General features: G+C 43.3%; 2 protein-coding genes across 2 annotated transcripts in view; one reads left to right on the top strand and one right to left on the bottom strand.

Moving 5' to 3' along the window:
- The first annotated feature begins 755 nt into the window (after positions 1–755).
- Positions 756–3,994, top strand: LOC121895309 (rhodopsin-like). Its single transcript, XM_042408336.1, has 5 exons — positions 756–1,116; positions 1,349–1,517; positions 1,697–1,862; positions 2,601–2,840; positions 2,935–3,994. The coding sequence occupies exons 1-5, from the start codon at positions 756–758 to the stop codon at positions 3,061–3,063; spliced, it is 1,065 nt and encodes a 354-aa protein (XP_042264270.1). The 3' UTR covers positions 3,064–3,994.
- A 75-nt stretch (positions 3,995–4,069) lies between these two features.
- The window catches only part of plxnd1 (plexin D1), a 61,416-nt gene continuing 50,794 nt past the window's right edge, over positions 4,070–14,691 (bottom strand). The window contains exons 25-36 of the mRNA XM_042408330.1: positions 14,281–14,479; positions 14,019–14,165; positions 13,712–13,868; positions 13,242–13,345; positions 11,284–11,347; positions 9,933–9,967; positions 9,214–9,318; positions 8,862–9,025; positions 8,633–8,780; positions 6,382–6,522; positions 6,185–6,259; positions 4,070–5,118 (exon numbers count right to left, since the gene is read on the bottom strand). Coding sequence (XP_042264264.1) covers positions 5,002–5,118; positions 6,185–6,259; positions 6,382–6,522; positions 8,633–8,780; positions 8,862–9,025; positions 9,214–9,318; positions 9,933–9,967; positions 11,284–11,347; positions 13,242–13,345; positions 13,712–13,868; positions 14,019–14,165; positions 14,281–14,479 — 1,456 coding nt within the window. The 3' untranslated portion in view covers positions 4,070–5,001. The remainder of the gene's footprint in view (positions 5,119–6,184; positions 6,260–6,381; positions 6,523–8,632; positions 8,781–8,861; positions 9,026–9,213; positions 9,319–9,932; positions 9,968–11,283; positions 11,348–13,241; positions 13,346–13,711; positions 13,869–14,018; positions 14,166–14,280; positions 14,480–14,691) is intronic.

Here is a 14,691-nt window from a genome sequence, read left to right as displayed (position 1 = left end):
GGGTTTTTTTTTAATGGTGTTACAACAACTTGAGTAATAACTTCTTACTCTTTACGATTGAACTTTGGGATTTGTGTCTTTGAAAGAGAGAGCTGGAGGGAGAGTGCGTGCTATGAGCGGCATGCCCCAGTGATTCTGATTACACTTAAGGGTATGAGTTGAGCTCTGCATTATGCAGTGGTGAGGGATTAAGCTTCACGGATGCAAATAAGTGAAATTGCTCAAGAAATTTAATTTGTAGTTTGTCCACTTTGAATCACAGTTAGGCTGGTTCCCTCTTTGCTTTCCCTCCTACTCTTCTCTCATCTCTTGCTGATGATGCATTGATGCGCATGACAGTAATTATGGGTTTCAGACATCCATTGCTGTAACCTCTGACCTTGAAAATGCTTGACATAACATAGCTATTTCTGGAGTTCTCTCTTGTAATGCTTTATATGTGTGAGGGTGTGTGTGTGTGAGAGAGAGAGAGAGAGAGAAATTTGAGATTGAGTGTCTTAATTCCATCTCTGCTAACACTTTGCTCCATGCACGAGCCCTAATCCGACCGGCCTGTTAAAAGGTGCCGCGCCTCCTCAGGGGGCTGCAGAGCACATTTTACTTCCACAAGATCTACCCCTCCATCCATCCTTTCTTCCCTTTTTCCACGTCAGCTACATGACAAGACTCCCTCACAGTGTTTTATTCTGAGAAGAGGCATATTTTTACACACTGTCAAGGTCTTAGAGGAAGAAGCACCACCTTTAACAGCAGCCATGAATGGCACAGAAGGACCCAACTTTTATATCCCCATGTCTAACAAGACTGGGTTGGTCCGCAGCCCATTTGAGTACCCTCAGTACTACCTGGCTGAGCCCTGGAAGTACTCTCTTTTGGCTGCGTACATGCTGTTCCTCATCATCACTGCCTTCCCCATCAACTTCCTCACCCTCTATGTTACCGTCAAACACAAAAAACTGAGGACCCCTCTGAACTACGTCTTGCTCAACCTCGCTGTGGCTGACCTCTTCATGGTTGTCGGTGGCTTCACAGTTACTCTCTTCACAGCCCTGCATGGATACTTCAGCTTAGGGGTCACCGGCTGCAACATTGAAGGATTCTTTGCCACCTTAGGAGGTAAGACACAGAGAATATGTGAAATTGTCCATGTGTCATATGAGTTTAATTGTGATTCTGATCAAAACAAATTACACTTAAAGTTTCTCCTTCCTGTGTCACCGTCATAATTGAGAACATTAGTGTGAATACCTGAAACCTGAAATATTGTGTCTTTATAATTACATGTGTTTAATATCAAGTAAAAAGTATTCAGTCTTTAAATTTACACATGCTTTATTTTATATCTCAGGAGAAATTGCTCTCTGGTCTCTGGTGGTTTTGGCTATTGAGCGCTACATTGTGGTCTGTAAGCCAGTGACAAACTTCCGCTTTGGGGAGAAACATGCCATTGCTGGGCTGGGATTCACATGGATCATGGCCCTGACCTGTGCTATACCCCCTCTGTTTGGCTGGTCCAGGTACTCAGTGTGTTTCAGTGCCTTGACTGTGCTTTAAAACCATACTAAAATTCTGCTGCTGAAAATGATATCATTTTATGAAAAAATGATTCTTTATTTACTTGCAGCAGATATTTAATATCACATACTATGTGTTGATGGAAATTCTTACATTATTATTATTATGTGTGTGGATGCAGGTACATCCCAGAGGGAATGCAGTGTTCCTGTGGCATTGACTACTACACTCCCAAGCCCGAGATCAACAACACCTCATTTGTCATCTATATGTTTGTCCTCCATTTCTCTATCCCGCTCTTCATCATTTTCTTCTGCTACAGTCGCCTGCTCTGCACTGTGCGAGCGGTAGGATCACCACTGCCAGATGCAATATTAATAATAAGGATGTGATACCTTGTTTATCCCTGCAGAGGAATTTCTTTTCTTTTTTTGTAACTTGCACCCCCTCCACAGGGAGGTTGGGAGCATCACAGAGCAGAGTCTCTGGAGATGTGAGGGATTTAATGGCTCAAGGACACTTCAGGAGGGCGGATCCTTGCCAATATGGCAGCTTATACCCCCGTCCTCCAGCTGAAGGACAGTCTGCTTTCTCGCTGTGTCACCCTTATGCCCTCATTAATAATAGTATAACAACATTAAAAATGTATCAACAATCATAAATAGTAAAAAAAAAAAAAAAAAAAGGCCAAAATTGTTTCAATTAGATAAAGTAGGTAGATTCTTTACTGGCCTTTCTATTCTTTTTTCTTGAAGGCCCAAGTTGTAATTTTTTACACACGAGTTACAACAATAATTGCATATATATTTGGAGAATTTGACTTAATGATGAAAAATAATTACTGCTGTATTTTAAACCCGATGTAAACAAACCTTCAACGGCTTTAAAAAAAAAAAGAAAACACGACTGACTTACTGTAGGTTCAGCTGTTCTCTTGAATTAGTCGATTGATTTAAAGACCTGTCAATCAGTTTAGTCTAATCCTGTATTGTTGTTTTATTCATTTTGGTGATAGGCAGACCTCTTGTTGACATTTGGATCACACATTAGTAATAAGTTAATAAGCTGTATCTGTCTGTGCTCAGGCTGCGGCCCAGCAGCAGGAGTCTGAAACCACCCAGAGAGCCGAGAAAGAGGTAACACGTATTGTCATCGTCATGGTGATCTCCTTCTTGGTGTGCTGGGTGCCCTACGCCAGCGTGGCCTGGTACATCTTTGCCAATCAGGGAACTGAGTTTGGACCGGTTTTCATGACTGTACCAGCCTTCTTCGCCAAGAGTGCCGCTCTGTACAACCCGGCTATCTACATTCTGCTAAACAGACAGGTATGTGAAGCAAATATCCTGGTTTGAGAGAGCTTTAAAGAAAGTGTATCATGAGTGTGTGTTTTTTTAATCTTCTTATTATTATCGCCCTCAGTTTAGAAACTGCATGATCACCACAGTGTGCTGTGGAAAGAACCCATTTGGAGATGATGAGGTCGGAGCCGCTGCTGTCTCCAAAACCCAGACTTCATCTGTCTCTTCCAGCCAGGTGGCCCCCGCTTGACCTGTGCCCCCCTTACCCCACACCACCCCGCTCCTTCCTCAACGTCCCATCTGTCCCTGCACACCTAGGGACCCACCACCGCCAAGCAGCACCACGTTCTTTTGGCCAATCCTCTTGACTTACCTCTCCATGTGTCTTCACTGCAGCGGCACAACCGCACCTTTGGTGGGACTGACATACTTAAGAGCCAGCATGTGTATTTTCAATCCATTTAATCATGGAAAGTGTTCAGCTGGCATCACAGAGTTTAACCCAGCATCAACGATCCAACTGAATATATTCCAAGCTCCCCACTACCCACAGAAACACATAACAGGTGAAAATTTTATTCAGAAAACCACAAAACATGATTTCATCCACATCATGTCTTGTTCAAGTAATTGTTGCAGCTACATATCCCCCAAAATGCGCTTTGAACAATCAATTTTATGAATACTTATGGCAAATTAGTCATGAATTTGTTTAGATATCTCAGATGAGTTTTTAAGGCATCCTCTGGTCTCTCTGTCTTTCCTCCTGTCTTTATGGTGACAATGCTGAAGTGGTGAGTTTGCTCTTGGCATAAACTGAGACATGAGTGTAAACAGATGGACCTGAAAAGAGCCTCTGCAGGGAGAAGGCGCCTCCTGCAAGAGACTGAATGCATGTGTGGTGGATGTTTATGTGTTTGAATGGATGTCAGAATGTCAGCGTGTGTCTTAAAGAGATACGGGGATATTATTTTGTTCATTGCGTAGAGGCTAGGATCTCGTGGAAGTTGTTCTGTGTCCTGCAATAAAAAAAAAAAACAAAGCTAAATGTCTGCCTGGCTTTTCCCTTACTCGCTTTTTCATGAGAACATTTACGAGGCATTATGAGAAGTTCCAGATGCTAGTTTGCGGGCTTGTGGGTGACGGGCCAAATCTTAATGGTTTTCAAATGTTGTTAAAATTCGCTACGCTGTAATGCATTTAGAAATGAAGCACTCTGACACTTAGTACAACGAACGTTGTCATCATTAGACACATTAAAATCCTAAATACTGTAATTTATTTCACAAACTCTGACAAGTCATTTGGCATCACAAATACAGTCATGTCAGACACATGTCTTCAGATTATATTGAGCTCACTTTTTTTTCATAAATGTAAATTTCCCTCTTGTAGTTTGGTCAGACTCCAACATGATATTCATTCGTTTATAAGCACACTGATCAACACTTCTATACTGATGCAGCTCTTCCCAGTGAACTACATTACATTTGATTTCATAAATTTTCAGTCATTTATACTCCTCTCTCCTCCCTCCACTCCTCCTCAACCCATCATCAACCTGCAAAGCACACTGGGACGTATTGTTCAAAGCACCAATGGGGATGAGTCACTCATCTTCACCAGTCACACCTGAGAACGTTGCAGGCTTTAGGAGATGGGAGGAGTTTGTCACGAAGGTCCTTTCTACTCATCCTGATGAACAGGCCACTTGAAAGCATTATAACACATCTATAAATATTGCTATGGACATTATAATACAGTACAGTGCATCATTGGCTCGTTCCCTTAAGAAAAGGGTTCAGTGCGTTAAGATTGCCACCAGGGCTTTAGGTCCCAGTAACTGTAAAGACATCCAGAGTAAGCCTCATCTCCATGCTCCTACACTTTCCCTTTAAAGCGTAGCTGAGCCAGACTGGAATTCTGTCCGTATCATGGATAAAGATTTGGGAAAATCAATTATATTCCCAGATGAGAGGAGGAACATGGAAGGCAAGTTTTTGAGTCCTTTGCTCTGCCACTTTTCACACTTGTTACAGTCTGTTGCTTTGGAGAATGGGAATAATAATGACACTTTTATGAAGGCTAATTCCTCAGTGGCCGACATTCCCACATAACCAAGTAGGTAGGAGAAAGGCAGCTGGCAGCAGGAGAAAAGAGATGGCTAGTAGACGAGACGACGGCAGGTTCAGGCTTCGCTGCAGCACTCGTAGATGTTGTCCTCTACGAGGGCAATGACCTGCTCGAACTTGTGGTGCAGCTGAGTGCGACGTGCGGTGGGGTTAGACTCCAGCGCGTTCACCACCTGACCGAAGGAGATAGAAAAGAAAACACAACAAAGATGACTTTCAGTGGCTGTTGAGCGTTCATGCATCTAAGGAGAGGGAGGAAATCAGCCACCTGCCTGGACACAGAGCGCTGAGTGAGAGAAAGGGAGCGCAGAGGAACAAGTGAAGTGCTTCAGCCTCTTCTCCTGCCTTCACGCATGCCTCCACACCACAAAAGCCTTTTGCTCTTCACATATTTACAAAACCCACATCTGCTCTGTTTTTCATGCCCAATAGTTGTCACCGTGTCAGTGGGATTTATGGGCTCTTAGCGGCAGTGTGCTACCAGGCACAGCGAACTGAGCTGGGGCGAGAGAATAGGCAATCAGAGGCCATTCACAGAGCTCTGTGAATCAAAATCTAAGCCCCTGGCCCACGTCAGTACAGTAGAATATCAGAGGAAAGCAGCTAAATGGTATTATCATGAGGGTGCTCTCCATTAAGGCACAGTCACCACTGACTAAGCCTCTCCTGAGAATAGTCACAGCAGTTAGGAAACATGGGGGAGGACAGCAAGTCAAGTCAAGTCAAGTCAATTTTATTTATAAAGCAGGGGCATGAAGACGGCTAGTTCAAAGCGAAAAAGTGGGATATGAAGCAACAACTTAAAACTGTCATTAAGCAGATAGGGGTGGTGGATAAAGTGTTGCAAGAGGAAAAGGTAAACACTGCGTTGTTTGTTTGAAGTGAAAGGTATGTGTGGGCTGAAGAGGGAGGGTTGGACATGTAGAATATAGTGGCTGCAGCTGGGAAGATAGTCCACATATGATTGGTTCTCTTTTGAAAACTAAAGAAAACAGCTATTTAATGCAGATATCTGAGTACGTTTGGTTGAGTGACACATTGTAAGGCTGTTTACAGTGTGTCACATCGCTCAACGATAATCATACAATCTCCTACACTGATACGTCACGCTCTGATACACATCTGTGAAATATAATACAGCACACAGGGTTGACTGAAGTGTTGTAGCTGCTGGAAAGGGCCAGTTTGAACATGAATAACATATCTAATCAAAAAATGAAAGCACGAAGAGATTCTTACCTGGTTTCTGTATCTCTTGGCATATTTGTAGATTTCTGTCAAGGCCAGGTTGGTGTTGAATTCGTTTCTGTATTTCTACACGATAGACAACAGAGAGTTGTATTAGATTAAAATTCCAAACCTAAACGTGCATCTAATTGCAGACTTTTATGGAGTCAGATGATGACAAGGGAGGGCTTTCTGAACGCTTTACTCACTCGTGACTCCTCAGCCAGGTGAGCGTTCATCTCCTGCTCGCTGAGAGGGGCCATTTCCTGTATCTGCTGGTAGTAGCACTGCACTCTCTTCTTATACTCAGGAATCTCCTTGGCATACAGCAGCTTGTTGGTAGGGGAGTCCTGAAATAAAATAAAATAACACATTTCAGTCAGGACATTCACATAAATGTTTTAACCATTTAAATATGAGCATGCTTTAACACCCCCTGAGCTCATAAACCTTCCTGGAAAAAGTCTGAGACACACAAGATTTAATGAACTTGGACACATAGTAAAAGAAACATTCAAAATTACAGCTAAATCCTGATACAAGAGGAGGCTGTGGAGGTAAAGGGAGTCACATTTCTGATAGGCAGTGGAACAGTGAGGATGAGATCAGTGTTGTTGAATGCGGACTAAATGAACGCCACATTTTTATATGGACTGCCTTTTGTGATTTGTTGTGAGCATACATGCAGCATACACTGTTGTGTGTATGCAGCATGTGACTATAAAACAGCTTCACACGAAGGTCCATATATGGCACAACATCAACCTTTACTGAAATCCTGAGGGTAGATTTCGAAGCAAAATTAATTATTTTGCACCGGACCACCATGTTTGATGAAGAGATTTGTGCATTATTGTGCAGTCTGCAATGAGGTGCTAATGTCCTAATATGGAGCTGTTCATTTAAACTGGATATTATTTAAAATCTAAAATCTAAACCAGCCTGAGCTTAGACAATAGAGGGAGGGAACGGTTTCCTTTCGACACAACAGGAGGCTCAAAAAGTCAGAGCCGGAGAAGGAACATTCCAGTCTAAACAATACTCCTTCATACCTCGGCCACTGTCTCCGCAGTCACTTCAAGCTCTCGCACTGGTGCTTATTCAAGCAGAAAGAAAAGTAGCGGGGCTAAGAGGTTGTGTGCATATTCAGGTTTTAGTGGTGACTACTGTTGTGAGCAACTGTGTGTAGGTCTTTGTGTGTGTGTGTATGTGTGTGTAAGAGAGAAAGTAGGACAGGGAGAAAGAGACGGGCAGCCTCAGTTTTCAGCATCAGTGAATGTGCTTACAGCGCACCTTAATATTTCTATATGTCATGAGTTATTTGTGTCACCTAATGTGTGTTTGTTTGCGTGTGTGTGTGTGTGAGTGTGTGTTAAAGGTGATGAGGGACAAAAACGCTATGGTCACAGTCACTCCTTCTGATAGGGAACCCTCTCTCTTCCTGTCCACAAGGTCACTTCCTACTGTTCGCCCATCTGCCTGGTAACCCCCCTGTGACCCCGTGGCCCGCCATGTCTGCATCTCGCCAGATAAGAGGGTTTCCGTGGAAACAGCGAGCGTTGCTTAGTTTCCTACCCCTCTCTTTCTCACCCCTGCTGCGCTCCTGCTAATCCAGACCCCGTACCCTTCATTGCCCTGTCCCGAGGCCATCACACACACTCATATGCATGCACAAATAAGCCACTGTAAACACTCGAGGAAAATGGAGAGGTGTGTCATGCCAGTCTCCTTGACATACAAGAGAAAAAATGGCCACATCCTTGAACCCCATGACTCCACAATACAAGCGAAGCCAGATGCAACATGTTAATGAGGAAACTGCAGACGCACTTTATGCTGGAGCTTTTATGTATCTGCCTGCATGTAAATGTGAGTATCGCTACCATGAGTGCATTGGCTCTTTGGAACCGAACTGGAAGTATATAAATCAGACTGTTACTCAGTGAAAAAGGAGCATTATTTGATGAGTCCTTGGTTCCCTCCAGGGAGGAAGCCAGTCAGAGAGAGACAGGAAGCAGAGCATGCTCAGGGTCACGGTGTCTGAGGGATGAGACGGATTTGTGAGCAGTGAGGACATTGACATGCAAGCACACACACAGAGACACACACAGACAGACAGACAGACAGACAGACAGACAGACATATGCATGCCTGAACACACACACACACACACACACACACACACACACACACACACACACACATACACACACATACGCACAGCACAAAAAGAGATCCCTGGTGCTCATGACCTTGGATCAGTCGACCGGGCTGAAATAACATGAGGAGAGGTAGATGGAGCTGACAGTCTAGAGGCTTAGGGATGAGGGTTCACAGGGGGGCTCTGGAGGTATGTGTGTTTGTGTGTGTGTGCTAGATAGATAGATAGATAGATAGATAGATAGATAGATAGATTAGATAGATAGATAGATAGATAGATAGATAGATAGACAGTCTCACCTTTCCTAGCTGCAGGTCAGAAATGGAGCAGGCATCTATGAAGGCCTGGGCGATGACAGACAGACAGGCGTCCATGTGATCCGTCTTATCGATGTCAAACACAAACTGAGGATTCTTCAGGATGTTCACCCAGAAACGCAGAGGTAAACTACACGGAAGGGAAGATAAGCTTTTACAGCCGTGTACTTGCACTGCAAAGTGACTTAAATCATAGAGTTCAGTCATCTACCTGTTGGTTTTCCAGATGTGCAGGGTGTCTGGGTCCGTGATGCCCCGTTTGTCAGCCTGCTCCTCCAGGAAGTCAAAGAAGTATTTGATAGCCAGAGGGGGGCGGTCCGGAGGGATGCTGAGGATAGCCTGAAAGAGGTCATCCAAGAACTTCTGAAGAGTTCCCTGTGGAGGAAAAGCGTAAAGGCAGCTCTTACATACACAGAGACATGGTTTCATGGCATGTGGACATTTTTAGATGACTCCAGAGGCTTATATAGGCCATAAAAGCATGAAATTGAAAGATGACATAGATATCGAGCTGTGTCTGTTTGTGACGTTGACAACGGAAGCAGTCTTTTTTTTCCGCTCACCTTGGTAGACAGCAGGCGTGTCAGGTAGATTTCAGGTAGGACCTTCTTTCGGTGGCTCTGCCTGTGCGACTTCCTGGTCTCCATTAGCTCGTCATGAGGTAGGACCTGGAACACAAGAGGTGAAAGGTCACCATGCTGCACACAGGTTGAAGCAATAAACCCCCTCATGAGTAGCTAAATGAATGCTCTACTGTCTCTGCTGTCTCAGTTGGCAAAGGGGAATTTTTCTGTTTCATGCGTTAGACACATGATCCAGAAACCACATCAGGGTATTTTGAAGCGGTGAATAACATGCAGAATTGGGGAAGTGACAGGAGTTAGGAAATTCTCGAGATTGTCTCTGGTTGCTGTGTACAGGATCATGTATCTGACTTGCTGACACACGTCTAAATTCAAATTCACCTACTTGTGTCAAAAAAAGGACTACAAAACTCTGTCTGTAAAACTAACTATTCACCCGGCAAATTGTGTTCCAAGGAACTCATTATTCTAAAGTCAAAGGGCCCATATCTTGGCTGACGTTTATAAAAGAGCTTAAGCGGCATTAGTGCTGTCATGTCCTCTCAGCAGCTTTCCTTTTCACCTCCATTCACCCCCGTTCTCTCTGTCGTCAGGCCTGCCCCGTGCTGACTAACTCTGGCACACACAGGAAAAGCTTTGGTAATAAACTCGGAGACCACTTATAGAAACATTCTGATTACCTATGAGGAGAAACTCACCAAGTGTACATACTTCTCGGTATCCAGATCTTTGACTAGAGAGAAAGAGACAAAAAAAGAAACATACACTGTGAAACAATGTGTAATCAGCAAGGTGGAGACCTGAGAGGATGAGAGGAGACAGGAGGAGGGAGCACAGAGGAGTATGACAGATAGGAAGGAGAGAAAAAACAAGAAGGAGATTGACAGGAGAGCAAGGGAGATAGAGTACATGTGAGAGGAGAAAGTGATTAAGGTGGACTGTGGGCCGGAAGGGGAGGGGAGCTGTCTGAGAGAATGAAAGAGAAAGATTACGAGTGAAAGGAGAAAGAAAAGAGAGAGATTAGGGGAGACAGACACACAGAGTCTGTGATTGGTTCTGGAGCCGGCGTAATGAGATGGTAATGCTCGGCCAACGCTGGGAAAGAGCATTAAAAACCTTACTGGTTTATATATAGATATAAACAAAACACACTCATGCACATGCATGAACACGTACACGAATACATGTAGTCGCACATCCAAACACAAACATGAGTGCAGACACAAAGACAAACAAATACAGTAAATTATTGTACACACACAACAGAAAAAAAAAACAAACAAAGATAGCCATTTGTGCAGATACGCACCCACACACACACACAAACACACACACACAACTGTATTGGTGAGTGTGTTCTCATTACACTCAGCTCTGCCAGAGATGCTCCTACCCAGCGGGCCTCAGTCCAGACCCTCAACACTGATCACAGGCAGGCCGGACAGTGTTTTATATTAGCCAGGGAGCACTACAGGCTCATAACACCCCCTTGATGCTTTGAAGCCTGAGCCAGGTTTGGCCCCCATAAGCCTATTTTTGGCCAAGTATGAATGAGAGGAGCGGCTATGATGGACAGAGACTGAGCAGAACTGAGCTCTGGTCTGGTACTGATTATATAAGGTAGACCCCAGACAACGAATGGACAAACCCATTAAATACTGTATGTAAACTTGTCTGTCAACAGGCAGAGCAGGCATTATATTCTGGGTTGGGGGCCGACTTATGCCGCATTTCTTCCCACAAGCTGACATTTGTTAATGGAATACGTGTATTATATGAAGAAAGAGCGCTGAATGAAGCGGTAGCATAACTTCTACGAGAGGCGGTAGAGTATGTGTTGAGATTTATTAGGTGCGAGTGTGTTTAGATGTCAGCTGTGTCTTTTGAGGACAGGAGGGTGTGTGTGTTTCTTGCGTGTTTACATGAGCGTATCGTGTTCCCGTGATTTACTAAGCATGTGCTGTTTCCTGTGACGGAGTGAGTGCATGTATTTATCCAAGTGTGTGTGACAAAGCGACAGGGGTGTGGGTGTGTTTGAAGGTGACGTACCTCTCCCCAGGGTGTTCTCTTTCTTGTCTTTCATGCTCATGGCCAGTGATGCCCCCTCTGGGATCTGGGAAGGGAGAGAAGAAGAAGGAGGGGAGGGATGGAGGAAAGACGAGAGAGGACAGAGGGCATGGGGTCAGAGGTGAGTGGGGGTGCACCAGAACAGCGTCATTAAGCATGCCCTCCAGGGGAGTGTGGTGTTGAGAGGTGCGTATGTTTGTGTGTGTGTGTGCGTGTGTGTTGGTCTTGCGTGCATCTAGAGTGGTGGCAAGTCTGCGGGAGCCTGGCTGGGCTCATTAAAGTCAACCCGCAGTGAAATGGATTGAACAGCCTTGCCGGTGAACCCGGACTGTTAGTACACGCTGCAGCTCACTGCTTTCACAGCTCTGTCCCCATGGCTCAGCAAAAACTAAACAGAGCACTTAACAAGTACAGGTAACAGGTCAAAGGTCGAGGGTCACTGAATGTCTGTTTACTTACGCACAAATGAACGTAGACGTAAGCAAACATACACGCCAAGACACCCTTAATGGGATAACAGCATTAAGGTAAGTAAGCAAAAAGCAAAAACAAACTTGTTTCTGTTTCTATAAAACTTCATAATGAGCATTAGAAATAACACATTCGTATTTCCTAAATATTTACGGTATATTTATTGCATATGTAATTAATGGTTGTATAATTTATTGCATCATTGAGTCGAGTAATTAAAAGTAAATCATGTGGAGTACTTTAATTAATGTATATCTAATAATGAATGTGTGTGTATGCATATTATTATAATGCAATGTTTATTAAACTACATCTATTAGTTATGTAAGGGATTATTTGTTAACTGTGGTACACAATGATAAATTATTGCAGTGTGCATTAATTAATGATTAATCAAGTATTGTAAATATCAGATACAACTTTTAAAGGACTCATATAATGTTAGTTATTATTTTTAATCATTTATTGCGCAATTAATTTGAAATTACTGCCATAAAGAGTTGCTTCTTAAATAACATAAAATCCATTACTTAATTATTTAAAATACCATCAAACCATTATCAAAAACTTAGTGTTTAACAATGAATGCAACATATGAAGTCATTAAAGTCCTCTTCCATTCAAAAAAATATGTTTTTCTTGTTGTTACTTCACTTGGATATTTGAGTGTCACCGTGTGGACTGATGGATGTGCAGAGTTTGACACTAGAAGGCTGTTTTCACATCCATCTGGTGAAGGCGGGAAGTTGTGCACCTATAGTACGAACATGATTTGTGACATCACTAGTTTGGAGCCGGTCATGGTCCAGTATGCAACCTACATGTGTGTAATGTGGAAACTTCAAGCTAACTTCAAATTAACAATATTTGCATATTAATAGATTCTGGACTTTTTGATGAGGGAGAGGGAATATTAAGGAGTATAGATTTCAAGAATTTTTAACAAGATAAAAGAACCTTTTATGGACAAACAATTTCAGTCCCAAGTTGTCATTCAAAGCATTTCATGTCTTAAAAATGTCTGGAAGGGCTCCTTCAGTTAAGTATTAACATGTTGTGATCATTCACAATTAACATTTTCACATATTTACTGATTATCATTTCTTATAAAATCTTACCTAATTACTGCAATAATTACACAAGCACACTGTATTCATATTGCATGTCTAAATGCAGAATCTGCATAACAACAGTGTGAATGCAGAAGCTCTGTTATAGCTATACTGCATTAAATCACCTGTACATAAAGAGAAACGAGGTAGAGCAACAGACACACACGGATGCACCTACAACGTACAGCTACCCTGAGTATGGAAAGTATCCCCCCACCCATGGATAGCCAGTGACACCATTTACACGGAGTTCTCACCTTCAACACCCCCGCTGTTGCTGTTACAATATCAGGGATATACAGGTACAGTGGGACAACACCCACCACAGTGGTCTCACACAAACACACACACACCAACCTGATAATGGAAGACTGTGTTGAGTTTCTTTCGGCCATCCTCCATCACTGAAGAGTTATCCAGGTCCTGCAGAAGCTTACTATTGCTGCCAGAGTCGAACCACTCTGAAAGAGAGAAACGTGGGAGAGAGGAGAGGAGAAGAGATATTAGAGAATTTCATCCTAAATTTGGAAAAGAATATGTGAGACATAGGGCAGCAGTGCTCTAACTCTCCGTGTCACGACCTGTGGAAATATTCTTGGGCCATTAATCAAATCAGCTCTGCAGGCTCCACAGCTTTTGAAAGCAATAACTCTTTGTGATTATTACTGTACACTCTCCTCAATGTATTCTGTCGTTTATTATATTGCAGCCTCAGGTTAGTTGAGCTTCATGAGGGGAACTGACCTTTTGCAAAGGAGATTACTATATCTCAGAGGGGTTGGGGAGGGGGGAAAGGATGAAAATAATCAGAGAAAATGTGCTCTTACCCAGGTCTACATCCTCTGCTCGGGGCCACTGGGAGAATGGCAGGTTTTTATAAAAGGCTTCTATGATTTTTTCCTTCACCTGGCAGATTGTGTCCGTATTCATGACCCTGACAGACAGCGAGTCCATGCCACAGCCCTGGAAGGATACGTTGATGTTCTGCGAAAACAAACACAGATCAATACATTTTAAACTTGAAAATATCAGCTTGACTCATAAAGTTTTAAATTTCAGCATGAGTTTTGTATTCATAGATCTTCTGGCCCTCTGAGCTTTAAAAATCAACACTAAGGATGTTAAAGATCAGACCTGTGGCTTGGCCTCAATATTCTCGCGGAGCAGCCACTCCTCATTGAGGGTGTAGCGGGCCTTTCCTGTGATGGCGTCTATGGAGCCCTTGTTGATCTGCTGCTTGATTGCACACAGCAGCAGAAAGAAAGGCTCACCCACTGTTTCCTGAAGAATGTGGAAGAGTGGTGGAGTCAAACATTAGCAAACCAAGAGATATCATTAGTAGTTTCTGAAAAACAATCTCATAACTTTAGTCAGCTTCCTTCTTTTCCATCATCACCTTGAGGTAGCTGTACATGCAAATGGACATCCAGTTTGTCAGCATTTTCTCCACAACAGACTCAGTGCGACGCAGCATCAGTTTGGGATTCTTGGAAGCCGAAGCATCGATCAGGTCCACAAGCAGATCTTTCATGATACTGGTGTAGTACTCAAGTTTACCATGGAGGGCAATGGTGAGCAGGGATGCCAGGCTGCATCTTAATGGTGAGAAAACAGATTAGCAGAGGAGACAGATGAGCAAAAACATGCTCTTACAAACATGCCCTGTCAGCGTGAGTATGGTCAGTGGAGATTTAAAAATAACAACATTACAGAGACAACAACAAAGCGTATTCCTCCCCACAGCACCTGAGACTGCAGAGTCAAATAAAGGCCTGATCTAATACAGGGAGTGTCTGGGTGAGTAAGT

The sequence above is a fragment of the Thunnus maccoyii genome, chromosome 4 (genome assembly GCF_910596095.1).
Source record: "Thunnus maccoyii chromosome 4, fThuMac1.1, whole genome shotgun sequence".
Lineage (NCBI taxonomy): Eukaryota > Metazoa > Chordata > Actinopteri > Scombriformes > Scombridae > Thunnus > Thunnus maccoyii.
This window is presented reverse-complemented; position numbering and strand designations above follow the sequence as displayed.

Excerpts from the sequence above, each read along its gene's own strand:
- LOC121895309 (XM_042408336.1), top strand. The coding sequence starts at position 756 with ATGAATGGCACAGAAGGACCCAACTTTTATATCCCCATGTCTAACAAG. Across the intron at positions 1,117-1,348 it reads ATTCTTTGCCACCTTAGGAG|GAGAAATTGCTCTCTGGTCT; the intron begins GTAAGACACAGA and ends TTTATATCTCAG. Across the intron at positions 1,518-1,696 it reads CCTCTGTTTGGCTGGTCCAG|GTACATCCCAGAGGGAATGC; the intron begins GTACTCAGTGTG and ends GTGTGGATGCAG.